Source organism: Gorilla gorilla, chromosome 12 (genome assembly GCF_029281585.2).
Source record: "Gorilla gorilla gorilla isolate KB3781 chromosome 12, NHGRI_mGorGor1-v2.1_pri, whole genome shotgun sequence".
NCBI classification, from domain to species: Eukaryota; Metazoa; Chordata; class Mammalia; order Primates; family Hominidae; genus Gorilla; species Gorilla gorilla.
Genome location: NC_073236.2, coordinates 112,174,158 through 112,201,885, shown reverse-complemented (window position 1 = coordinate 112,201,885; position 27,728 = coordinate 112,174,158). Strand labels below are relative to the sequence as shown.

Sequence of the window (27,728 nt, the reverse complement as noted above, 5' to 3'; positions counted from 1 at the left end):
TGTCTGTGTGGGCCGTGGGCTTGCTCTGGACACTCTGGGGACAGGATGCAAGGCCGTCATCAGATTCTCAAAGAGGCCGGTGTCCAGAAAAAAAACGTGTTAAACCTCCGATATGGAAGCATCTGCAGTCCCCTGCCCGGACCGGGGACACCATGGTGCAATGTATCCCCGTCCCCGTCACTTTTTCTAAATCTTTGCCTAGAAATCCCTCGTGCTGGACTCTTTCACCCTGCACGGGGGAGAAGCCCTCCCCCCGGGAGCCTGTTTGGGGGGCAGGCCTGGCCGAGTGGCTCCGTGAAAACGCAGGCGCGGCCGGAGGGCGCGGGGCTCGGGCAGGATCGCGCCGCCGCCGGGCCGGGAGGGGGCTGCGGGCGCGCGGCGGATGTCACGGCTTACCTCAGAGCCCAAATTAGAAGGATGAAAAAATCACAGCAGGAAATAATGTGCTGCCTAAAATAGAAGCATCAACTGGGAGAGAGGCCGGGGAGTAGGTGGCATCTGAGGCTCCCGCCGCGTCCTCCCCAGCGGCTGCCTGACGCTGCATCGGAGGCGCGTGGGTGGCGCCCGGCCAGAGGGGCCCAGAGGCCGGGGCGGCCCGGGGCGGGAGGAGGCTGAGAGCAGGGCACCCTCCCTCCGCCCCCTCCCCCCTCCCCACACCCCTTCCCTCTTCCTCTGTTTCCCTCCCCTACGCCCCCCACCTCCCCCCACCCCGACCCGCTCCCCCGACACCTGGGCTGGTCCTCCCCATCCACTCCTCTCCCACACTCCCTCACCTCCCCCCTCCCTCCCCCTGCCCACGCCCCACATACCTGGGCTCCTGCCCCTTCCACCCCTCTCTGCTCCCTCCCTGCCCCCTTCCTTTCCTCCCCTCCCCTTTATCTCACCTTCACCCCCTTTCCTCCTACACCCCTCCCATGTCCCCACCCCCTGCCCTCAGTCCTCCTTCCTCCTGTTCCCCACATCCCACCTCTCCTTTCCCCCTCCTTGTAGGCCCTCTTTCTCCTCAGCCCCCCTCCCCCCGCCTTTAGTCTCCTACCTCTCCTACAGCCTCCTGCCCCTACCTCCTCACAGCCCCCTACTTACCCTACTGCCTCCCTCCTTGGGCCCCTTCCTCCCCAAGGGCCCCTCTGTTTTCTCCCATTCCAGCCCCTGACCAGGCCCTGCTCCTCTGCTGGGGTCGGCCCCACACAGTAAGCTGCCTGGGAGCCATCATTGCCTTCCTGGGCAACCCGGCCAAAGGCCCCCCGAGCAGCTGCAGCCCTGGAGGTCAGCCTCACCCTGGCAGACCGCAGGGGCCCCTCCTCACCGCCGACCTCTGCACCTTCACCCGTTTGCCTGGTGTCTGAGGAAGGGCCCGCAGGAAGAGCATTCCTTTCCCAGGGTCTTCCTCAGGAGGGATGAGAGGAAGCAAAAGCTTGGTCTGCAAACGGGCTGGTCCTCCCGACGGCCACATCCGCAGGAATGACCCTCAGAGGGGCTCCCCAACTGGCTGGGAGATTCGTCCAGCTGGGCGCTCTGCTACACAGCCCCGTCAAGGGCAAACAGGCATGTACTTAAATGATAAGGGGCGGCCCTTACAGAGCGTGTATATGTGCATATTAGCTCCTTCAAGCCTCACAGCTCCGTAAGCTAGGCACTGTTATTATCCCCATATTGCAGATGACAAAACTGAGACACAAAAGATGAATCAGCTTGGCAGTGTTCACAGAGCCAGCGTGTGGAAAAGCCAGAATCCAGACCCAGACCCGAACTGCAGCGTCCCGGCTCTTACCCCTAACCAGCCACTGCCTCTCAGCTTAGTGCTCTTCCACCCGGCTTTTCTTTCTAAAAAGTGAGTTTCGTCTTTGTTTTTTGTTTGTTGTTTGTTTGTTTTTTTCTGAAAGTAAGCATGAAGCATTACAGGTGCTTGGAGATTTTCAGTTTTTAAAAATCTGATATTCTTACTTCTCTGGGTGTTTCCCCTGCCAGCTGTTGCTCTCCTGAAAACCGTCTCGCTGATTTTTGCCAGTTCCCAGTGCTGTGCGTCCTCATCGCATTGGTTCGTGCTCCAGGGCCCTGCCCACGCACATATGTGCTGCACTCCTTCCCTCCTGCCTCCTGCCTCTGTGTTGCCCTGGGGCTAACAGCTTATGACTTGCCAAACAGAATCATAAGGAGAGGTGTGTGGCTGATGTGGCATCACGCAGGCTTGGAAGGGCCACTTGTTATTGGGATAAGCAGTAAGAAATAGTGGCTGAGATTGTGAGTAGGGGAGTAGAGGCCTCCACAGACTAAAAGAAATGTCAGAATAAAATAATAATATAGCTAATATTCATGAATACTTACTAAATGCAAGGCTTTGTGCTAAGTATTTTCCAGGAATTATTTCACTTAAGTGACATAATAACCCTATGACATTGATATCATCAGCATTTGACAGAAAACTCAGGGTCATGTAAGGTTTAGAGCTGAGATTCTGATGCACTTAACCAGCATGTTCACTGCAAACGAGAATTGGTGTGCTGGTTTCTGTGTTTGTCTCCAAAATGGAAATATCTTTGTCATTTGGCAAACTATAAAAGTAATAGGTGTTCACTGTGAAAGATGAAAACAACACAGAAGTATATATAGTAAAATATAGAAGTCTTTCTCCGATAAGCCCCCTCTTCATACACTTTAATACATATGTACATTTTAAGATACCTGATATCATACCATCATATTCTTCAGTGGATATCCTGACATGGCAGGGCACACCTGATGATTATTTCCAGAATTCTAGCGATGGAATTGGTGGGTCAGAAGGTATAAACATTTTGGTCACATGTTGAAATGGAGAAGTTATTGTTCTATTTAAAGCCATCATATACTGTTGCCCAGGTTGGACTGCAGTGGCGTGATCTTGACTCACTGCAACCTCCCCCTCCTGGGTTCAAGCAATTCTCCTGCCTCAGCCTCCGGAGTAGCTGGGATTACAGGCACATGTCACCTAATTTTTGTATTTTTAATAGAGACAGGGTTTCACCATGTTGGCCAGGATGGTCTCAAACTCCTGATCTCAAGCGATCTGCCCACCTTGGCCTCCCAAAGTGCTGGGATTACAGGCGTGAGCCACTGTACTCAGCTTAATTAGTACAGTCTTAAGGCAATTTGTTAACATGTACCAAGAGACTTTAAAATGTTCCCACCTTTTACTTCATAGCAATTCCATTTATGGAAGTCTCTCTATCCCAGGGAAATAAATAAGTGAAAACAGCAATATTTAGCATTATGATAGCCATATTTGGGGCATCGCTTAAATGTCCTCCAATAAGGAAATGGTTAAGTAAGTCATGAAAAAAATTAAGAACATTTCCTTGATGGAATATTATATAGTGATTAAAATGATGGTTACAAAGTGCAAAAATGTGGTGGAAGTTCTTAGAACATAAAGTCAAATTTAAAAAGTAATATACAAAATTATATATATTGTATGATTACAGCTGTGTGAACAGAAATTGTAAAAGAAATAGTAGCAAAATGATATCAATGGTTATGTTGGTGTATTGAGATTAATGTGGTTTTTCTTTTTCTTTTTTTTTTTCTGAGACAGAGTCTTGCTCTGTCACCCAGACTGGAGTGCATTGGTGCAATATCGGCTCACTGCAACCTCCACCTCCTGGGTTTAAGAGATTCAACTGCCTCAGCCTCATGAGTAGCTTGGACTACAGGTGCATGCCACCACGCCCAGCTAATTTTTGTATTTTTAGTAGAGATGGGGTTTCACCATGTTGGCCAGTCTGGTCTTGAACTCCTGACCTCAGGTGATCCGCCTGCCTTGGCCTCCCAAAGTGCTGGGATTACAGGCATGAGCCATAGCGCCCGGCTGTTTTTCTTTTTTATTCTCCAATGTGGTTTGTTTGTTTACTTGTTTGTTTATTTATTTATTTATTTATTTTTATTTTTGGGACAGAGTCTCACTCTGTCGCCCAGGCTGGAGTGCAGTGGTGCGATCTCGGCTCACTGCAACCTCCGCCTCCCGGGTTCAAGTGATTCTCCTGCCTCAGCCTCCCGAGTAGCTGGGATTACAGGCACCCGCAACCACGCCCAGCTAATTTTTTGTATTTTTAGTAGAGACAGGAGTTCACCACCTTGGCCAGGCTGGTCTCGAACTCCTGACCTCGTGATCTGCCCACTCGGCCTCCCAAAGTGCTGGGATTACAGGTGTGAGCCACCATACCCGGCCTCTAATGTGGTTTATTTTTGTAGTAAAAATTATATTTACTTAAGGACTAGAAAATAGATGGAAATTATCAGAAGACTCTGCTTCATTTTTCTTCTCTGGATTTGAGTTTCTACTCCTAAGAAACGAAGCACTGAGCCTGGAATTAGATAACTTCGAAGTTATCCCAGTTTTGATATTGCAAATTTTCTTATATAATCAGGTGGCTCTGCTGCTGATTCAAAGCCAAAATTCAGTCTTCACATTGAAAACAGATCAGACCGGAACCTGTTCTGTGACCATTAGCTTAGGCTATTCCTACATATGTCAAAGTAGCCACATTAATTGGAAGAAAAAGGAAACAATGTTGTTTGAATCTGTGTAGATGCACCTTTAGGCTTGGTGTTCCCAGTGGGAAGTAGAGGGTACCAGGCTTGGGAGTCCTGGGACCAGATGTTTAGAGCAGTGATTTCTTGACCCATCCCACTATGAGGGGTTGTGTCCCTCATTCCCCCCTCTATCAGCCCGGATACTGATGGTGTGTGAGGCTCTCCCATGGCCATGCCTTGCTCCCTCTGCAGTGACAAGGCATGGTTGGAGACTGTGTTTCCTTTGCTGGGTGGAGAGCTCTTTGAAGGCAAGGATTGGGTTTTTATTCCAGTACCTGAACAGTGAATGAATGAATGAATGAGTGTGAGCATAAAGAAAGCCTGTTACATGGGAGACTCAGTAGGATTTCACTGAACCTGTGAAGTAAGTAAGGCTAGCAATCAGAAGCATGTTGTGAGGTCACTGGTCTGTAGGTGTGTGTGTGTGTATGTGTGTGTTTGTGTGTGCAGGGAAGGGGCAAGGCTGGAAGAATGCCGCTGTGCTGGCACAGCCTTCGTCAGAGCCCTGAAAGGGGCTGAGTGGGCTCTGACTCAGCTCTATGACTCATTCACTGTATTGCTGTCTCCATCCTCTGGGCACATCCTCTGGACCATTTCTGCTCAGCCTCAAGTGGAGGAGGTGAGATTTGGGCCGGTACCTCCGGATGACTCACCTGGCTAAGCTGGAAGGAAGGGGCCGAAGCCCCACCATCCTGCACCCCCTCGTCACCACCCCTGTCTCCCTAGGGGTTCTCGTGCAGACACAGACTTCACAAGTAGGTTATGGCTGCTCCAGTAATGAATGACGCTCTCCATCCCAACCCAAAGCATTACCCCCCAATCACGCTTCCCGGCTCAAATGCCACAGTTTCCCCAGTCCCCTCACATGGTTGTCCCCTGTGCTTCTTGTGGGCCTCTGAGGTCAGCTGATAAGGAAGTTTACAAGGCTCTCCCAGACCATTGGTCATTTTATTCTTCTTCATCTCTTACAAACCTTTTTCAGTTTACAAAACAGTTTTACATCCCCTTTCTCATTTGATTCTCTCCCGGACCCTAGGAAGCCCGGTAGGAAGGCGAATATCCCCATTCTTCAGGGATGGACGTGGGAGCTCCACTAATCCTTTCACTAGTAAAGGAAAGGAAGTGAAGGGCATTGAGGGGACACGGAATGTTGGGAAGGGCAGGCTGGGCAGGGACAGTGGAACAGTGGGCTGGGGGCATTTAGTGGGACAGTGGGCTGGAGAATAGGGACAGCGCTGGCCAGTTGGTGACATGACAAGAAATATGTCTGTATGAGAGCAGAAGACAGATAAGGTCTTTTGACTTTATCCCAAGACCAAGAGGAAGCCATGGAAGGGTCTTATGCAGTGGAACACCATGGTCAGACTGGATTTTAGAAACCCACCCCTGGGTGTGATGTGGGCAGGGAACTGGGGCAGGGCAAGCTGGGGGCTGCCTCTGTTATTCAGAGAAGAGCTGGCAGAGTCCGCCTGTGGGCAGTGGTAGAGGGGGTGGGACAGGGACAGAAAGACTCCTGGGAGGGTGTCCAGTAGGCACATGAAAATAGGGGTCTGAGGCTGTTCCCCTGAAGAAGTGGTGTATATTTATTCTACTGTAAAGGGGGACGGAGTGCTAAGTGGGTTGCCATCCACTTATAGATGTGACTGGAGCCAGGCAGTGGGTGAGATGACTCAGGGAAAAGGGAGGGTCACCAGGGATGCCAACCCTTAAGAGCTGAGCAAAGGCAAGTGCAGGCCCTGCCACAACACCCCGCGCAGGGGAAAGGCATTTGTAATGTGAAAGCACTTCGCCACCATGACCTCCTTTGATGCAGACAAGGCCCTGTGAAGGTGACAGGTGACTCACCTCACAGACACTCAAGGGTGAAATCTAAGGGGACTGCTGGCTTTTCCCTCTGCCGCGTTCCCTTTCCTCTTTCCACCCATGCTGGGCTGCTGGGGTCACCACCTGGCACCACCTGCAGCAGGAAGCGTCCTCTTGCGAGAGTGCCCAGAACCTCCAGTGGGGTGTGGCTGCGGGCTGTGGGAAGGGGCTGGGTCCCCCGAGCCCTTTTGGCCCTGGAGGGTCTGGAGGGTTTCCAGATAAAATATGAGATGTCCAGTTAAACTTGAATTTCAGATAAATTACAAATAATGTTTGGTATAAGTATATCTCAAATATTCCATGGGACATATTTATATTTTAAAAGTACTTGATGCTTATCTGAAATTCACATCTAAATGGCATGTCTGTCTTGTACTTTTATTTGCTAAATTTGGCAACCCACAAGGGGTGCCTCACTACTCCTGCACACCAGGGCCTTGGGGATTTTCCTTTGTCTGAGACCACAGTGAGAAACAGCCTCTTACCCCACACTTGCCCTGGGTCCTTGTGTGGGGCTCAGGGTTGTGTGGGGAGACAAGCTCTGTCCCTGATGGCCTTCCAGCTTCTGTCTCAGCCCAGCAGACGTCTAACCTGAGTTTCTATGGCCTTCCACATGCCAATGGCTCCCCACCTGGATAGATGAATAGCTGCTGCCTCTGATCATGTGACCCAAGAATGGAGGGGACCAGGTCTCCCTTTCTCTAGCCAGCAGCATCTGCCAGGGTGTCACGTCCAGGCGCTTTAGATAGCCCAGGAGCCTGCAGCCCTCAGTCAGCAAGAGCTTACCCAGGGCAGCCTGGGCTAAGGGGTATGGAGGAAAAGGCACCTGCTCTGCCTTGGGTCTAGGCAACGAAGGTGTGGATATTTGTTGTTTGTTCAGTGGCCTACTGTTAGGAAACAGTAGCCCCACAGCTTTGCAGAGCCTGACAAAGGCAAGAAACTGTCACGTGTCTGCCCTCATTTGTAGTTTTTTCTTGTTGTTGCTGTTGTTTTGAGAAGGAGTCTCACTCTGTCACCCAGGCTGGAGTGCAGTGGCATGATCTCAGCTCACTGCAACCTTCACTTCCTGGGTTCAAATGATTCTCCTGCCTCAGCCTCCCAAATGGCTGGGATTACAGGTGTGCACCACCATGCCCGGCTATTTTTTGTATTTTTAGTAGAGATAGGGCTTCACCATGTTGGCCAGGCTGGTCTTGAACTCCTGGTCTCAAGTGATCCACCTGCCTCAGCCTCTCAAAGTGCTGGGATTACAGGTCTGAGCCACCGTGCCCAGCTAATTTTTGTTTTATTATTATTATTATTATTATTATTTTGGAGATGGAGTCTCACTCTGTTGCCCAGACTGGAGTGCAGTGGCATGATCTTAGCCCCCTTCAACCTCTGCATCCCAGGTTCAAGTGATTCTCCTGCCTCAGCCTCCCAAGTAGCTGGGATTACAGGTGTCCGCCACCACGCCTGGCTAATTTTTGTATTTTGGTAGAGGCAGGGTTTCACCCTGTTGACCAGGCTGGTCTTGAACTCCTGACCTCAAGTGATCTGCCTGCCTCTGCCTCCCAAAGTGCTGAGATTACAGGTGTGAGCCACCATGTCCGGCCATCTGCCCTTATTTAATCCTTACCATATTGTTGTCAGGTGAACAGGGATGGCGTTTTCAGCTGTTTCCTACCGCCTTTATGATGAGTGAACTGAAGCTGAGAGAGGTGAAGCTTTGCTCGTAGTCACATATCCTAACCCATGTGAACGTTGAGGCTTCAACCCTAGCTCAGAGAAAAGTGATCAAGGATGCTGAACTCCAAGGAGCCCGGGAGTTGTGCTCCAGATGAAGTTCCTCCACTTTCACAGTAGGGGGCGAGCCTGAAGCCTTCCTTGAAGAACTGGGATGAAAAGTCCACAGTTCTGCCCTGGCCACAGGCAAAAGACAAGGCTGGCAACTCCCACTGTGGCGCTGGGAGAGCTTCCTCTCTCTACCCCGGCCCACACATGGAGTGGGCTGGGGAGTCCTGATGAGAACCTGCTGGGGCAGCAGGTCAGGGCGCTGCACATGCTCTGGGTGGGGAGGAAACCTGCAATAACCGAGAAGGCGGCTCCAGAAGCTCAGGGACCTCTCAGTTCCCCGGAGGGAACCAAGGCTTTAGTGCTGGGCACGGAGTGGGTCAGCCACACCAGAGTCTCTGTGAATGTTAAGCCAGACTTTGGAGAAGGGAGACACAGAGGTGGGTGTGGCAGAGATTGCAGATGTAGAGAGTTCTATGTGTTTATTCCACAAATATTTTCTGAGCATCCACTGTGTGCCAGACACTGTTGTAGACATCAGGGATACAGCAGTGAATAAAGCAAATATGGGCATACAGGTGTCTCATAGACAACTCGCTTGTGAGTCAGCTCATTTGTGAGTTGATTCTTTTGACCCCAGGCAACGTAATGCAAAATTCAGCCCCCTTAGCAGCTTCCAGAAAACGGTTTTTCCCCACCAAACATGGCGGGGCAGAGGGTTTTACTGAAGATTTACTGGGTCATAATGAGAGGCTGCAGTTGCTCCTCTTGTGCCACCCCCTCTGTGAATGTCAGGGTACATGACCCTTCTCCCAGCTCTCCTGACATGCAGCCAAGCTGGGGGCTCACCGCCCTCCCTCCACCTCCTGCACCCAGGCTCCCTGCCTGGCTAGCCTTTCTCCAGCAGTTTTCTCACAGACATTTAGTCTTGGGAGGGGAGGCTTTTGTCCCATTCCTGTGTCACTGTTTGGCCCTGAAGGACACAGCCTCTTTCCCCAGGGCCCCTCCTTTCTGAAATGGGGATGTTGTCCCTATGCCGTTCCTACTTCTCAGAATCATTCCAGGGTGAGATGAGCTCATATCTGAGAAGGGTTACACTCAGAACTCTCTAGCACCTCGGGTCATGGCAACTGGAGACAGCATCTTGCTCTGAACCAGGCCCCAGTGTCCTACAAATGGGTGACCTGGTGTCATTATGGGAGTAAATATTGAGCTGCTTTCCTTTTATTTGGATTGGGTATAATTGAGTACCCTGTTCTCACTCTTTTATTAATAAAATAAAACAATAAACACATACTACCATCAAAAGAACACTGACAGCCTGTGTTTATGTGTTTATGTTGTGTCTGTGTCTAAGAAGCTGCAACTGCTATGTCAATTTTTAACAAAATGAGTTTTCACTCGGTGCTGGGGGGTATGATAATTCAAAACAAAAAGGGAGGGCAGATTCTTCCACTGTGTCTTTTAGTTTTTGCTTTTTTGCTCTTTTCCTTTTTCTTTCTTTTTTTTTTCTGTTAAAACAGAGACATTGGCCTAAGGCCTAGGCACAGAAACTAAGAGTGCCTGTTTTCACTCGGGAAAGATTCCACAGGGGAATCAGGCCCATGCCCCTCCCGTCTCCTGTTCCCAGGGGCTTTGTTTCCTGCTCTCCTCTGCCCTCTGAAAAGGACCCCACAGGTGATCTGAACCCCCTGAATATGGTGCCTGGGGAAAGGAATGTGGGCATGAGGAAAGTAAGGAATGAGGAGGAGAGGAGAAATAGAACAATAAGAGAGAATAATCAGCGTAAACTTTGTGATCTCAGGGCCAGGGATGAGAGAAACAATGGTCATTTATACATTTTAATCATGAGTTCAGTCTTGTGGCTGAAAGTAACAGAAACAAAATTCTAATTAGCTTGAGCCCCAAAGATGAAGGTGTTGGCTTACATAAACTACTGTGGAGACAGGGATAAAACAAATGGCTTCAAGGAGTGGACATCCTTGGGACGTCCCCTCCCCTCAGGATGTTGGTTTATCCACCTGCTCTCAAGGCTGTGAGCCTCTGTGTGCCCATCCTCACAGCCCCATGGCCAGAGAGGAAAGCACTCTTCCACACCAGCTCCGGCTAGAGGACAGCAAACAGCAGCATACCAGTGTGCAGTCGTCACAGTTCAAAAATGTTACACTTTGTTCTTTTCCAGTACTGATGAAGGAATGGAAAATGGAGACCCTAATGCTGTGATACACTATTGGAGGGAACATAAATTGTCCCAGTCCCTTTGGAGGGAAACTTGGCAGTATCTATTATAATTTGAAATGTGGTTACCATGGATCTCATGATGCCATGTCTCAAAATCCAGACCAGTAACTCTCATGTATGTGCACAAGGAAACACAGGCCAGGGTGTTATGTGAAGAATTATTTGTAATGCAAAATTAGGAATAACATAAGTGTCCATCTTTAAACCATGATATATTTTATACTCTGAAAACCTGGAAACTATTAAAAAGAATGAAGTATGTACTGACATAAACCCCTAAGACATCTTGGTAAATGAAAAATGTAATTTGCAGTATATAGATACAATATGGTATCACTCAAGCATAAACCAAAACCAAAACAAAACCTTGAAATAATAATATATATTTATATATGTTTATAACATATTTCTAAATGTATGAAAATGCATAGAAAAAGGTCTAGATTCACTAAATTACCTTGGTTATCTCTGGTGAAGCTAAGATTAGGTGTTGAGATTGAAGGAGACTGTCAGGTTTAAACTTTTTCAGTGATAACGTATTCATGTATAATTTATGTATTTAAAATTAATTTTAAAAATTTTAAAGGAAAAAGCTATGGAAGGAAAGGCATTCTGATTTGTTCAACCCAGACCATGTGACTCTTCCTAGACCAATCACTGTGGCCAAGGGGCTCCTAGGGTTCAGTGACTGGCCCAACCTGGGTTTCACACTCGTTCCTGTGAACACTGGAGCAATACACAATAATTGGCACAATAATTGGCAGCTCCTTCCATAATTACAGCTGAATTGGTGAAGGACGAGTTCCCCCAAAGAAGGGAGGTGCTGTTCTGGGCAGACAAAACAATAAGTCTCCTCGATAGTGGGCTTTATCATCTTCATGGGTTTAAGTATGTGTCATCCAAGGCTGAAATACTTCATTCAATACAGTTCTGTTACAATATATAGGATAAAAATTTGTTCTGCGCCAGGTGCGATGGCTCATGCCTGCAATCCCAGCAATTTGGGAGGCTGAGGTGGGTGGATCATTTAAGGCCAGGAGTTCGAGACCAGCCTAGCCAACATGGCGAACCCCATCTCTACTAAAAAATACAAAAAAATTAGTTGTGTGTGGTGGCGCATGGCTATAATCCCAGCTACTCGGGTGGCTGAGGCACGAAAATCACTTGAACCTGGGAGGTAGAGGTTGCAGTGAGCTGAGATTGCACCACTGTACTCCAGCCTAGGTGACAGAGTGAGACTCTATCTCAAAGAAAAAAAAAAAAAGAATTTGTTCTGCTCATTGCTATATCCCTAGAACCCAGGAAAGTTCTGGGTATATAGTAGATGCTCAGTGTAATAGACACTGGTCAAATGGCAACAGCACTACTATAGCCTATGATTTTTTTGTTTTTGTTTTTATTTTTGTTTTTTGAGATGGAGTCTCGCTCTGTTGCCCAGGCTGGAGTGCGATGGCACAATCTCAGCTCACTGCCACCTCAGCTTCCTGGGTTCAAGTGATTCTCCTGCCTCAGCCTCCCGAGTAGCTGGGATTACAGGCATGCCCCACCATGCCTGGCTAATTTTTGTATTTTTAGTAGAGACAAGGTTTCGCCATGTTGGCCAGGCTGGTCTGGAACTCCTGACCTCAGGTGATCTGCCTGCCTCTGCCTCCCAAAGTGCAGGACTACAGGCGTGAGCCACCGCACCCGGCTGCCTATGGAAATGCCTTATTCTGGAAACTATGACTATGAAGAGAACTATGACTCTTCCCTCAATGCTCTCAGCAGAGGCAGAGGGGAGAAAGGAAGAGGAAGTCAGACTGACAGCTCCGTTTTCCTCCCAAGGCCAATGTTCAAGTCAGATCAGGGAGTGACCATGACGCACGCCTGGGACAGCTTGACAATGATCTGGCCATGGCATGGGGTTGGGCAGGAGGAGTTGGCCCAATTACTCTTGATTAAGTGGGGCTTCCTTCTGTGGTGTTACAGCCTCATAGGTCGCTGTGGGGGATGGGGCCACAACGGAAGAGAAGGTGGTAAAAAGGGCGAGTTGCCTAAGGTGAGTGACCCTTGGGTGGGTCTCCTAACTCATCTGAATCCTTTCCTCTCTGCAAAGTGAGGATATTATTATTATTATTATTATCATTATTATTATTTTGAGACAGAGTCTTGCTCTGTTGCACAGGCTGGAGTGCAGTGGCATGATCTCAACTCACTGCAGCCTCCGCTTCCTGGGTTCAAGCAATTCTCCTGCCTCAGCCTCCTGAGTAGCTGGGAGGCATATGCTACCACGCCTGGCTAATTTTTGTATTTTTAATAGAGATGGGGTTTTGCCATGTTGTCCAGGCTGGTCTCGAACTCCTGAACTCAGGTGATCTGCCTACGGCCTCCCAAAGTGGAGGATATTATTTTTAAAAAAATCTATTCCCCAGTGACCATGTCTCTCTACTATCCATTATGTCGTTGATGTGGAAGCATCAGTCGAAACCCAGAGAGAGCTAACTTTTCTAAGGGAGCCCACCGTAGAGAAGGAAGAGCAGAATCCCAAGGCCTGAGCATTGAGGGTTCCCACAGCAGGGAAGGAAGGGCTTGTAAAGGGCACGGTAAAGGAAGACGGGGTGACCCGAGGGGAAGAACAACGGGGAACTTGAGGCCAGGAAGGCCAAGGATGCAGAGGGTTCCAGGAAGTGGGCACTGGCAGTGTTAACACAAGTACTATTGGATGGAGGCCTCTGGGGCTCTGGAAAGAGAATGGTTCCAGAAAACAGATGAGGCTGGAAGCCAGACTGAAAAGTGCAAAGGGGGAAACAGCTTCCAGTTCTCCCTTGAGAAATGAGAGGAGGCATTTCCCCCATGCTTGACTTCCCCGACTGTATCTAGCCTGCTGAGGTGAGGCCTGGGGAGACTAACTGGGAATCCCTACCGTCTCTCATTCTCCTCCCCTGTACTGGCCTCTGCCTGGGGGAAAGCTGGTCTGCCCCAGTTCTCCAGGCAGAGTGAGCTCAGTCATCAACCCCAGGCCTGGCCCCAGCCCTTGCTACCCCTCTCCAAGGGAATGGATTCTGCTGGGTCGTGTACCCACCCCATCCCCCTACTCCTTCCAATGGGCTGAGGTCCTACCTCAAAGGGCCTGACCAGCTGAAACCATTTTTCCCAAGCTTGACCTTCCCAGGGAACTACATGAGCTTCCTTTAGCCAGGCCTGTACCTGCCCAGGGGCCTCTGGGTCTTGGACCATGCAATTATCCTCCCTGGGTGTCTCGCCTGCCATACAGATGCCCTCAGCCCCTGTGCCTCCTCTGCTGTTGAGTTCTCAGAATCCCTTTCATCTGAGCACATTTCCTTTGTAACAGAAGGGGAGAAACAGAATGGTCTTAAGACAGCACAAACATCAAAACATTATGCTTGTGTATATGAATTTCTACATGTTTTATATTTTGGGGTTGAGACTACTATAGATACACAATTGTGCGTGTGTGTGTGTGAGTGTGTGTGTGTGTATCCTAATCATCAAATCACAAGCGTTTTCCCAGATCATAAAAAAACTGGTGAAGGCATTTTAAGGACAAGAGAGACCAGTGTAGAAACCAGTGCATATGTGTAGGCCAAGAAGAAGGTATGAGTGGACAGGAAAAGCTCAAAGGTACTAGAGGGTGACAGTTCAGCCAAAAGTCCAAGTGGGGGCAGCGCCCGAATGAAGGGTGTAGGGGGCCATTAGGGCTGGAGGTATCCTTGGCAGGCAGACAGGCTGACCCATGCTTTTACTTTCACTTCCATACCAGTTCCAGTGACCCCTGGAGACCAGGCTACATTCTTCAAGTTCGATGGATTTTCTGGTTGGAGAAGCTTGAGAATTTTAATTGCTGCAACCAAACCAATTTAGTTGCTGAACCTGGGGCTGGGTTTGGCTTAGCCGAGTCTTCTGTAAAGAACAAAGGGGATGAGAGGTGTGCACGCCTGGTAGTGACTAGAAACCCAAACCAGACAGCCCCTGGACTGAGCAGATTCAGGTTACATTCTCAGACACCTCTCCTGTTCTCTCCAAACCCTGACCCCTTACTAGCCCTCTCGCTGACCCACTTCACTCCCACAGCTGAGACCCTGTGCCAATATCCATCTCCGCCCTTTGCTGTGCTCATGACCCAGCATTTGATGAGTGTCATTCATTCATTCAACAAACATTGAGCCTCTACATCATTCATTCAACAAACATTGAGCCTCTACAGTGTGCCAGAACTATGCCTCGCTGGTGTTAAAGGCATATCCTTGGCCTTGAGAAACTTCCATCAGCCCAGCACCCAGCTCAAGGGAGCCCAGAGACCACCTAAACTTTTGTCTGGATAATAGATCCCTCTGTGAACTGATGACAGTTTTGCACACCTCTGCAGAAAAATATACACATGCGCAATTGTATACTTGCATACACTTGAGGGGTGGCAGCAATCCCCTGAAGCCCATTGATGATTTAAGGATCTGTGTACCCCAAGTTACAAACACTTGATTTCATTTAACCCTCTCATATTACAGATAAGGAAACTCAGGCCTACAGAGGGAAATGACTTGTCGTAGGTCATGCTGTGGGTGAGGAGCTGAGCTAGTCCTAGAAGCCAGGACCCCTGGCTCCCCAGATGCTGCTCCACCAGGCCTCCCTGTGAGGGGCTGAGCTAGCCCTAGAAGCCAGGACCCCTGGCTCCCCAGACGCTGCTCCACCAGGCCTCCCTGCACCCCTGTCATCTGGGAAAACCTGGCGAGGGAGCTTGTGTGCCCAGGGCCAGTTTCCTTGTCAGCTGCCAAGCCTAGGACTGCCAAGCCTAGTCCCTTCTCTACCACCCCCTGGTTTCTCCGGGACAGGGGCCAGTGGTCAGGAGCTTTCTGAACACTTGCTGTGACCTTGACCATTCCAACCAGTTCCCCCCAGACATCAAGGGAAATGTTCTAGAGGAAACAGGATGTGTTTTCCTGCAAAATCATTTGTCTCATAAGGTGATTTGCATACTGGTGGGGACACAAATGTCATTCCCTGCCCATTTCCTCCCTAGAGAAAAGGGTTTCCATCACAGCTTTCTCCTCAAGAGAGAAGGCAGCTGTATGGGCCCGGTCCCAGCCCTGAGGATGCCTTCCTGACAGTGGGGAGGAGGGACGGGATGTTAGTTAGGGTCTCCCCAGAAGTGGTTGGTAAGCAGGCTCCTTTCTTGACCTCTCCCCAAGTCTCAGGGTTTGGCTGGAAGCTCCCCAGCTCCAGCTCTGACAAACAACCCGCTCCTGCAAACCAGGGATCTAGGCAGCCCACCTTGCTCTTAAACTTCCTTGGGGTTAAATTACAGAAGATTCAGCTGCTAGAAGAGAGAGTTGAGGTGATGGTAGATGACAAATAACAACAAATACTTAGTGCTTACTGTGTGCTAGACATTGCTGTAAGCATGTTACATGCACTGTAAATTAATTTAATCCTTACAGCAACCCAGAGAGATTGGTTCTATTATTTTTCCCATCGTTTGCAGGAGGAATCAAGGTTCAGAGAGGTTAAGTAACTTGCCTAAGGTCACACAGCTGGACAGCTGATAGTTGCACAGACAGGGTTTGAACTCAGCCAATCTGGCTCCAAAGTCTGGAAATCTAAATACTGTGTTATGAGAGGAAGCACTGGAAGGTTGGTGATCTGTTGTAACCCTTGAAGACTGCACAGTACTCAGAAACATTGGCATGCCATTTAAGGCCCCTTAGGATCTGGTCCTAGCTACGCTGCTATTCCATCCTGCCTCCTACTATGATCCACTTCTGAAACAGGCCATAAACATGCCCCAGCTGGTCTGCACAGCGTTTCCTCTGCCCAGGTAGGACTTCCCCATTTCTCTGTCTGAAACATCTCTTTACCCACTGACAACCTCTGAAAAGCCATTTCAACATCTCAAGGCTGAGTTGAGCAAGCCCTTCTTTTTATCAAAGTGGTTTCTATCAAATTGTCTCCTGTAATTATTGGCTAATAAGTCTCTCCTACTTCTAGGTTTCACTCACTCCCAAGAGCTAGGTGACTGTCCTATTCATGTCAGAACACTTAGCACTAAGCTGAGCACCTGATGTGGTAAATAGTAAATGTCTGTCATGTACAGTGCACAAAGCAAGTTATAAAATAATATATACAATATGCTAAAAATTATATTACATATACTGTAAATATATCACAGCCCAGAAGGATATATGCCAAAGTGTTAACAGCAATTTTCACAGAATTTGGGGGTACAGTGATTTTTATTTCCTTGTTTGTATATGTGCATTTTCCAAAATTTCCATAATGAACATGTATTACTTTTGTAGGGCCAGGCACAGTGGCTTATGCCTATAATCCCAGCACTTTGGGACGCCAAGGCAGGCAGATCACGAGGTCAGGAGATCGAGACCATCCTGGTCAACCTGGTGAAACCCCGTCTCTACTAAAAATATACAAATTAGCTGGGTGTCGTGGTGTGTGCCTGTAGTCTCAGCTACTCGGGAGGCTGAGGCAAGAGAATCACTTGAACCCGGGAGGCGGAGGTTGCAGTGAGCTGAGATCACGCCATTGCACTCCAGCCTGGCAACAGAGCGAGACTCTGTCTCAAAAAAAAAGTATTACTTTTGTAATAAGAAAGGAAATGACAAATTATTTTAAAATTGTTTGTGTTTGTGTGTGTGTTTTTTGTTGTTGTTGTTTGGTTTTTTGTTTGTTTGTTTGTTTTTAACAGGGTCTCACTCTGTCACCCAGGCTGGAGTGCAGTCGTATGATCATAACTCACTCACTGTAGCCTCAAACCCCTGGGCTCAAGAGATACTCCTGTGTAGCTGAGGCTAAAGGCACACACCACCATGCCTGGCTAATTTTTCAATTTTTTTGTAGAGATGGGGGGGTGTCTCACTTTGTTGCCTAGGCCAGTCTTGAACTCCTGGCCTCCAGTGATCCTCCTGCTTCAGTCTCCCAAAGCACTGGGATTACAGGCATGAGCCACTGCTCCCAGCCTTAAAATTGCTTCAAATGAACAATAATAGCTAACATTTATTGAGTACTTACCACATGAAAAAATTTAACAGCTTCATGTGTACTATCTCTAATCCTCTGTAAGTTCTCTGTTGTAGGTACTATTGGTGTCATTACCATTTTACAGACTAGGAAACTGAGGCCTAGGGCGGTCAGGTAACTCACTCAAGGTAATGCAATTTAGAAAACAGTGGAGTTGAGCTTGGAGTCCAGATTGTCATGCTTCTGAACCTGTACTACAACCTTTCCATGACCAGCCTCTAGATGGAAGGTGGGTAGATAGGTAAATTTCTCTCTTTTTAAAAAATCAACTTTTAGGCCAGGTACGGAGGCTCACGCCTGTAATCCCAGCACTTTGGGAGGCCGAGGTGGGCGGATCACCTGAGGTCAGGAGTTCGAGACCAGCCTGGCCAACATGGTGAAACCCCGTCTCTACTAAAAATATAAAAATTAGCCGGGTGTGGTGGCGGGCACCTGTAATCCCAGCTACTCGGGAGGCTGAGGCAGGAGAATCACTTGAACCTGGGAGGCGGAGGTTGCTGTGAGCCGAGATCATGCCATTGCACTCCAGCCTGGGGAACAAGAGTGAGACTTCATCTCAAAAAAAAAAAAAAAAAAAAATAGCCGGGCGTCATGGTGCATGCCTGTAATCTCAGATATTCAGGAGGCTGAGGCAAGAGAATCACTTGAACCCAGGAGGCAGAGGTGGCAGTGAGCTGAGATCTCACCGCTGCACTCCAGCCTGGGTAATAGAGTAAGATTCCATCTCAAAAAATAAATAAAATAAAATAATAAACTTTTAAAATTTTGAAGTAATTTCAGTCTCAGTATATTAGTCCATTCTCATGCTTCTAATGAAGACATACCTGAGAGTAGGAAATTTATAAAGGAAAGAGGTTTAATTGACTCACAGTTCAGCATGGCTGGGGAGGCCTCAGGAAACTTATAATCATGGCAGAAGGGGAAGCAAACACGTCCTTCTTCACATGGCGGCAGCAAGGAGAAGTGCCAACCAAAAGGGGGAAAAGCCCCTTATAAAACCATCAGATCTTGTGAGAACTCACTCACTGTCATGAGAACAGCATGAGGGTAACTGCCCCCATGACTAAATTGCCTCCCACTGGGTCTCTCCCATGATATGTGGGGATTATGGGAACTACAATTCAAGATGAGATTTGGTTGGGGACAAACCATATCACTCAGGACAGATACAAGAATAGTACAATTAATTTCTGAATATCCTTTCCCCAGTTTCAATAGTCATTAATGTTTTGCCACATTTGCTTTATCAATCACTTTCTCTTTTTGTCTGTCTACATACATATTATTATTATTATTATTATAACAGCTTTGTTGAGATACAAGTCATATACCATATATGCAACCATTACCACACAGCCAATTTTAGAATATTTTCATCACCTAAAAAAGAAACTCTGGGCCAGGCATGGTGGCTTATACCTGTAATCATCCCAGCACCTTGGGAGGCCAAGGTGCGGGGGAATTGCTTGAGCCCAGGAGTTCGAGACCAGCCTGGGCAACAAGGCAAGACTCTATCTTTATAAAAAATAAATTAGCCAGGTGTGGTGGCATGTGCCTTTGGTCCCATCTCCTGGGGAGGCTGAGGCAGGAGGATCCCAGGAGGTTGAGGCTGCAGTGAGCCATGATTGCACCACTGCACTCCAGCCTGGGTGACAGAGTGAGACCCTATCTCAAAAAAAGAAAAACAAACCAAAAAAGAAAACCCTGTACCTCTTTTAGCTATCACCTCCCTAAACCCAATTCACCTCAGCCCTAAGCAACCACTAACCTACTCTCCGTCTTTATAGACTATAATATGTAGTCTCTATATAGACAGAATAGACTACAATGTCTATTCTGGACATTGCATATAAACACAGTCATATAATCTGTAGTCTTTAGTGACTCACTTTTTTCACTTAGCATAATGTTTTCAAGATTCGTCCATTTGTAGAATGTATCAGCCCTTCATTCGTTTTTATGGCTTTATTACAGTCCAATATATGGATGTATCTCATTGTGGCTATCCATTCATCACTTGATGGACATTGGGTTGTTTCTGTATTTTGACTATTATGATTAATGCTGCTATGAACATTCCCGTACAAGTTTTTGTGTGGACATATGTTTCATTTCTCTGGGACAGACACCTAGGAGCGGAATTTCTGGGCCATACAATAGCCATATGCTTAATTGTTTGGGGAATAATAATGTACTTATATTTTATTTCTAAACCATTTTGAGGTGAAGTTGCAGACATGTCCCTTTATCCCTAAATACTTCAGAGAAGCCAAACCAAGGACATTCTTTTTCATAACCACGTTTCAATGATCCAATTCAGGAAATTTAACATTGATACAATATTACTGTTATATAATCCACATGCAAATTTTGCCAATTATGTCCTTAACAGCAATTTCCCCCCCATCCAAGATGCAAGCTGGGATCACGCACTGCATCTAGTTGTTCTGTCTCTTTCCTTTCCTTCGGTCTGGTGCAGTTCCTCAGCCCTTCTTCATCTTTGTGTAGTTTTGTGAAATGTCTCTCAGTTTAGGTTTATCTGATGTTTGGATGGATGAGTTTCAAGGCTTGTCCATGTAGTGGGCACTGAGGTCCAGTCGTGTAGCTGCCCAGGCAGAGGGGGAGACTTGGCTCGGCAGGAGCCCTGACCCCTTCCAACCCCAGCGCGATTGCACCGCGCTCTGCAGCGAAGGGACAGGCCGCAGACCCGGACCCAGGGCGGGGCCCGGCAGTGGAAAGTGCCCCACCTGGACACCTGGAGGGTTTACTGGGAAGTGCCAAGAGAAAGAAAGGGGTTGTGCGGGAGCTTCGTTCACGCCCTTTCCCAGGAACAGCTCAGGGGCCTGGAGGGCGTGGGAGTGTGTCCCCAGGCCGGGCCGTGGGCAAGCACTTCCCATCGCGGCACCGAGGGCTCCCGGACCTCGCCAACCCCAGCCGCCCGGGAAAGGCTGCAGCGCGTCGCCGGGATATCCGGGAAGGGCGGGCGCGGGGGAGACCAGCAGGCCGGTGCTGGGAAGGCGCTGCCCCTTCTGGGAAGGGCCTTGATGCAAGGGCACACCCCCATGCCCGCGCCCTGCACCCCCGCTTCCGGCAGCCCCGGCGGGGCTCTCGGGAAGGCGCGGGGCGGGGGCGGCTGATTCTAATCCGAGGCCCAAGATGGAGATTGGGCGCCGGGAGGCGGCTGGCTTCACTGGGCCCTGGCCCTGAGCCGGTTTGCTGGGCTGGGCCTACCAAAGGCCCCACCAACTTTTGCAAGAAGACTTTTCTGGGTGCTCCCTCAACATTATTGATTAAGAGCCCCAGAGAATCTGCCATCCTACCGCACAGCTGCCAACTTCCACCTGAGGCAGCGGTGGTTGGGCTGTTCTTTGTTCATTCGTTCATTCATTTTGTGGCTGCAGGTATCTGCCTTCTCCCCACCTTTCCCCCTCCCTGTTGGGGAAGAGGCTCAGTAGGGCTTCCAGGTAACAGTCCTGTACCTAACCTGCTTCTGCTGAGAACACCTGTCCTCATAGTGCCACCCGACCTGCCCTCCCTCAGCCCCAGGGCCTTGAATTCTGGCCACCCCAGGACTGAGCTGACCTCTGCCCACTTTACAATGAGGGCGACAGACACCAGGGGGAAAGGCAGGGCCTTAGGGAGCTAGCCAGGAAGAGGTAGAATGGGGAGAGGAGGAAGGCACCAGGCAGGGACCAGGCCAAGAGCGCTGCAGGAATGTCCTAGTCATCCGAGTTTGCACCCTGACAGTCTGCAGATATGCGTTGTTCTGTCCTCACAGGCTTTTGAAAATTGGAAAAGTTCACATAAAAATCCAGATATCTGATTTTTCTTGACAAATAAAAGGATCTGCCAACACCAAGCTTGCATTCCTGTGGCAGCCAGGGCTGAATCAGGAACCTTCCCTGGACCTGGCAGTGGCCACACACACCCCTTCTTATTGTTTAAACTTTCTGCACTAGCTCCATTACTTGCCTCTTCCCCAAGGGCACCTGTGAGCTCACTCAATCCTCACCACACCCTGTGAGGTCAGGAACCCGACTCCATTTTGTACAGGAAAAAAGCAAGGTGAGAGGTCAACCACCTCGCCCAAGGTCACAGCCAGAGAGAGGTAGGGCTGGGATTCTCCCCCAGGTTATCTGCTCCCTGGTTGATGCTCTCTTCACTCTGCTGTACTGTTTCCTTGTGGGAGATCCGGTGTCTTCAGCAGCAGCTGGGTGGACGGCAGATGTAGACAGCAAATGGAAAGCCCTTGGCCATCGTAGTCTGGGGCTTTCTAGGCCACCACAGAGTCCTGAGCTGGGCTACATAGCTCTTGGCTGAGGCTCTGGAGTGGTGCCACTGAAGTGTGGAGCAAGAAGGTTCGGTCCATGGTCCCACAGTAAACTCAGGCAGGCGAAAGGACATGGGCACCTCTGTGTGGGGGTGTTGGCCTCTAGTCAATTAAGGGGTGCTCTTTCTTCGTTGCTTCTCTCTCTTTGCTGGAAGTGGGCTCCCTCTGCCAGTGTTTTGCTCCATATGGCTTTCTTGCCCCACATGGGGGCAATTGATGGAGAATAGTGTCAAGATTTTCTTAGTGCATAAATCACAGTACATTACAGTCAGGCTTCCCTGAGCAAAGCTCTTTCTGCTCGGTTGTGCGTTCTCCTCCTGGAAACGTTTGCTAACCCTTTTCCTGATTGGGCTTGTCCAGTACTTCTAGCAATTTCTAGAAATGAATCAAAGGGCAGTACCTTACGGTCACAGAGGGTCGGAGGAAGCTAAGGTAACTGCCTTCTAAGAGTAGTTCAGCTGTATATGGTACTCTACAGTTTATAAAACCTTTTCACACTCTTGTGTATTCCTTTGGTTCACATAACTTTAGAGCTGTACAGAGGAGCAATTTGCAAACTTACCTTGAGCAAATTCCTTTCCTCTTTTTCTGTTTTGATTTCCTCATTGAAGAAAAAACAAGATAATACTCTCTTTTTAAGGTATTTTCAGGCAAAGCTACTCTGCTTTCTAACTCCTGAGAGTGCTATTCACATTGAATGCCATGTGATAGGTCCTCTTGGGATTGTGCAATGGGCAGAACTCCTCACATGCATGTTGTGAGGATGAAATGACATCATTTATATACTAGCACAAGTCCTGGGAGATAGTAGGTGATTAATAAATGCTTATCAAGTGAGTGAACTACTCACTTGGTCATGATAAATTCTGAAGGACGCTTATAGGAAGAAGGAAGTTGTACCAGCCCCCTGTGGCTGGTGTTGCCTTTTCTGCCCATTTTTTTTTTTGTATCTCTTGCCAAGTTGCCCTTTGTCCTAGGCCTCTGGGCTCCCAGCCGGCTGGAGGCACAGAGTTATCTGTGGGGCCTGGAGTGCTGGGCCTGGGCTGTGTAATGACCAGCCTTCCGCTTGCTTCAAGTTTCCGCTGGGGGGCTGGAAGCCACAGCATCCAGATGGCTAATTGCTTTGTGCCTGTTTCTGCAAATCACAGTGATTCACTGTCCCTGCTGAAAACACGCTCTCTTTTCAAAGATTTAATGGTTTCCAAAATTAATTTAGCCTCATCTGTTATCCCCCTGCCCTTCTGCACTGTCCTCTCTCTCCCCAGCACCCTGTTTTTTTTCCCTCCCTTCTCCCCATCCCATGATGGAGCATTCTGCGCCAAAAGCCAGCTTTCACTCTGCAGGGCAACGTGGAGAGGGATGGAAAGCCTAGACCCCTTAGCAGGGTCACCTGAACACAAGCTGAGTGTGGCGTATCAGGTGGAAGCCCAGGAGGGAAGAGCCAGCGGCACAGTTATCTCCCACCACCCCACATGCTCCGGCCGCCAGCTCTGGTCTGACCGACGCCTCGGATGAAGAACTCCAAGCAGCCCCCCATTCGTACTGTTTTCCTCAGCGAACTCCCAGGGATCACCTGCTTTTTATGTGTGACGAATGTTGTCAGTTTTGTTTGCTTTTGACAGCTCATTATGGGTCCATGAGGTCAGAGTCCTGGCTGAAAGGCCAGAAGTTTAGGGAGCCTATCTCCAGCTGATACTCGCTTGCTTATTGACCATCTTTGGGCTTCTGTTCTTTCCCAGTAACATAAAGCTTGTATGATTCTGACCTCTGGCACCGATGCATTATTTAATCAACATTTATTGGGGCTCTCTCCATGCCAGGCATGTGGTAGGCCCTAGCAGGGCAGGGGTAAAAAACCGCTGCAATCCTGGCCTTTCAGGAACTCAGTCTAGAGGGAGAAAGAAAACGCCTGAGGCCAGCAGGGCTCTCTCTGATCTGCTTCTTCTATTTCAAGGCTGTGCTTTTAACTATATTGAATTTCCCAGTTATTATATCTTCTTAATGAATTGTTGATTTTATCAGAATGGAATGTCCATCCCACTTTGACCCTTGTAATGCCTTTTACCTTAAATTCTATTTTATTCTGCCCGTCACTAGGGGACTAGTTGAATCAGTTATGGTATATCCTCACAATGGAGTACTATGCAGTTGTGAAAAATAATGAGGGCCATCTTTACGTGCTGTTATGGAGTGATTTCCAGGATATATAGTTAAGATGGAAAAGTAGGAAGGAAAAAATATGTATTGTATGCTACTGTTTAAGAAAGACAAGTATTCATCTGTGTGTGTGTGTGTTTGCTTATATATTAAAATGCAGAAAAATATGGCCAGATGCGGTGGCTCATGCCTGTAATCCCAGCACTTTGGGAGGCTGAGGCAGGTGGATCACTAGGTCAGGAGATCGAGACCATCCTGGCTAACACGATGAAACCCCGTCTCTACTAAAAAATATGAAAAATTAGCTGGGCATGGTGGTGGGCGCTTGTAGTCCCAGCTACTCAGGATACTGATGCAGGAGAATGGCGTGAACCCAGGAGGCGGAGCTTGCAGTGAGCTGAGATCACGCCACTGCACTCCAGCCTGGGTGACAGAGCAAGACTCCATTTCAAAAAAAAAAAAAAAAAGGCAGAAAAATAAATCATTACATCAAAAGTAAATAAATTAATAAAATGGGGTAGAAAGGGAGAGATGTTTGTCAAAGGGTGCAAACTTTCACTTATAAGATGAAAAAGTTCTGGAGATCTAATGTACAGCATGGTGACTACAGTTAATATCACTGTATTATATATTTAAAATTTGCTAAGAGAGTAGATCTTAAATGCTTTTGTCACACACACAAAAATGACAATGATATGAGGTAACATGTTAATTTGATTGTGGTAATCATTTCATAATGTATACATTTATCAAATCATCACATTGTATACCTTAAACACATACAATTTTTATTTGTCAATTATATGTCAAAAAAAGTCTTGGGAAACAAAAAAGAAAAGATCCTCATAAAAAATAAAATAAACTAAAAATAAACAAATAAAAATATTCCCTTTGAGAGAGGGAGAGACTGGGCAGATGGGTCAGAAATAGAAGCAAGGCTTCTCTGAATAGACAACTTGCTAGATTTGATTTTGGAATGTAAATATTATACATAGTTATAAAACAAAATTAAAATGGGAAAGCACTTTTTTTTTTTTTGAGATGGAGTCTTGTTCTGTCACCCAGGCTGGAGTGCAGTGGCATGATCTCGGCTCACTGCAACTTCTGCCTCCCGGGTTCAAGTGATTCTTCTGCCTCAGCCTCCTGAGTAGCTGGGACTACAGATGCCTGCCACCATGCCTGGCTAATTTTTTATATTTTTAGTAGACATGGTGTTTCACCATGTTAGCCAGGATGGTCTCGATCTCCTGACTTCGTGATCCACCTGCCTTGGCCTCCCAAAGTGCTGGGATTACAGGCGTGAGCCACTACGCCCGGCCGGAGAAAGCACTTCTTAAAAAAAGACAAATGATAACAACTATATATCAGTTTGGTGGCAAAACTCACAGAATTATTTCAGGAGACTCTAAAATATAGTATTTAACAGTAGGACTATTGAGAGATATACTCTATGTAGGGAACAATAGCAAAACACCCTGCAAAAATAAACTCCCTTTGGTAATCATATTGTTAGTAATATTATAGATACTATTATTCTGAAACTATTATACATAGGTAGGATGAAGCAAATAAGCAACTATGTTAACATTAGGATCCAAGATTTTCAGTATAATAGAACAAAGTCACAAATATAAAAATCAAATATGTTAAGCAAAAATTCTAAATTTGAATAGAAACTATTATAAGTATGGACTTATGATTAATTTAAAATAATCTACTTCCTAGCAGAGTCAACTGAGAAGGCCTAGAAACAATGATCAATCCAATAATAATGAGCACCTCTGGACCCCAGATTGTGATTTCTAACTACCATGTCCCACTAAAAGGACCAAGGCTCCTTGGGAAAAATTTTCCATGCTTATTTTGTACATTATCCTAACCTGTGTGTTATAGGATACAAATTTGTCAAACTAGATAGAAGGAAGTTGCCAGAGATTATTAGAGTCTTGTCAAAAGAAGAGCAACATTGACTTGAAGAGGTACCCACTGGCCAAAAATGGGATAATTAAGCACGAATAGAATAATAATTGATTGCAGCATTATCCACAGTAGCCAAGATATGAAGTGAATCCGAATGTCCATCTACCCCTCCCTCCCTCCCTGCAGTCTCCCTCTCAAGAGATTATTACTTCAAATCTTCTGGCTGTTTTTTCCCCCTGATAATTTCTTTGTTGTTGTTGTTGTTGTTTTTTCTTTATTGTTGAGACAGGGTCTTGCTCTGTCGCCAGGGCTGGAGTGCAGTGGCACGATCTCGGCTCACTGCAGCCTCCACCTTCCAGCCTCAACTCAAGCAGTCCTCTCACCTCAGCCTCTGCATTAGATGGGACCACAAGCACGTGCCACCATTCCTGACATTTTTTTTTTTTTTCCGAGAGATAGGGTTTAGCCATGTTGCCCAGGCTGGTCTCAAACTCCTGGGCTCAAGCAATCCACCCACCTAGGCCTCCCAAAGTGCTGGGATTACAGGCAAGAGCCACCATGCCTAGCCTCTCCTTGTTTTTAAGTGATATGCTTATACTATTATTTCTTGATACTGTAGGGACACAGCTCTGCCATGGCACCTGGTGACCTTGCATATATCCAAATAGGGCACCAAGGCAAAGTCTTGAACCACAATGAATATGAATCTTGGCAGAATGCCTGTGGTCCTCTCAGAACACAAGACAGTACGAGAGACTTGTAAAGAGCTGCTAAGAAGCCACTTTCCATCCACGTTTTAGCTCCCCTGGGAGGCTGTCATAAGACAGTTATTTATTGCCCTCTGGGTTCTGAGGAGGTATGTGGCTTTCTTCCCTGTCCCCTCCCCACTTTAGGTCATCTGTTCTTTTTCTTTCTTGGCTTTGAAAATTTTTAATTTATTCTTTTCAAAAACAATTTTTAATTGATGTGTAATAGATATACATAGTTTCGGGGTACATGTGATAATACACTCACATAATTTGTAAATATCAAATGAGTGTACTTGGGGCATGGATCAGCTTACGAGTTTATCATTTCTTCGTTTTAGAAACATTTGAATTATTATCTCCTGGCTATTTTGTTTGTTTGTTTGTTTGTTTTTGAGACAGAGTCTCACTTTGTCTCCCAGGCTGGAGTGCAATGGTGCAATCTCAGCTCACTGCAACCTCCACCTCCTGGGTTTGACCAATTCTCATGCCTTAGCCTGCTGAGTAGCTGGGACTACAGATGCGTACCACCATACTCAGCGAATTTTGTGTGTGTGTGTGTGTGTGTGTGTGTGTGTGTGTGTGTGTGTGTTTTGTTTTTTGTTTTTTTGAGACAGAGTCTCGCTCTGTCGCCCAGGCTGGAGTGCAGTGGTGCGATCTCAGCTCACTGCAAGCTCTGCCTCCCAGGTTCATGCCATTCTCCTGCCTCAGCCTCTTGAATAGCTGGGACTACAGGCCCCCACCACCATGCCTGGCTAATTTTTTTGTATTTTTTAGTAGAGACGGGGTTTCACTGTGTTAGCCAGGATGCTCTCTATCTCCTGACCTTGTGATCCATCCGCCTCGGGCTCCCAAAGTGTTGGGATTACAGGCGTGAGCCACCGCGCCTGGCCGTTGTTTGTGTTTTTTGGTAGAGACGGGGTTTCACCATGTTGACTAGGCTGGTCTCAAACTCCTGACCTCAGGTGATCCACCCACCTCCCAAGTGCTGGGATGAGAGGCGTGAGCCACTGCGCCCGACCTCTCCTAGCTATTTTGAGGTGTACAACAGATTATCATCAACTATAGTTACCCTTCTGCTCTAACACTAGGTCTTATTT

General features: G+C 47.7%; 1 protein-coding gene across 1 annotated transcript; it reads left to right on the top strand.

Annotated features, from left to right (window-relative positions):
• The first annotated feature begins 819 nt into the window (after positions 1-819).
• LOC115933480 (uncharacterized) lies at positions 820-24,086 on the top strand. Its single transcript, XM_063695993.1, has 3 exons — positions 820-1,545; positions 1,660-1,831; positions 23,071-24,086. The coding sequence occupies exons 1-3, from the start codon at positions 1,398-1,400 to the stop codon at positions 23,318-23,320; spliced, it is 570 nt and encodes a 189-aa protein (XP_063552063.1). The 5' UTR covers positions 820-1,397; the 3' UTR covers positions 23,321-24,086.
• Positions 24,087-27,728: the final 3,642 nt, after the last annotated feature.

What these genes read in the sequence shown, in the direction of transcription:
- LOC115933480 (XM_063695993.1), top strand. Translation starts at nt 1,398, where the DNA reads ATGAGAGGAAGCAAAAGCTTGGTCTGCAAACGGGCTGGTCCTCCCGAC. An exon ending in GCCCCGTCAAGGGCAAACAG is followed by an intron (nt 1,546 to 1,659) that starts GCATGTACTTAA and finishes CCCATATTGCAG; the next exon opens with ATGACAAAACTGAGACACAA. An exon ending in CCGGCTTTTCTTTCTAAAAA is followed by an intron (nt 1,832 to 23,070) that starts GTGAGTTTCGTC and finishes CTCTCTCCCCAG; the next exon opens with CACCCTGTTTTTTTTCCCTC.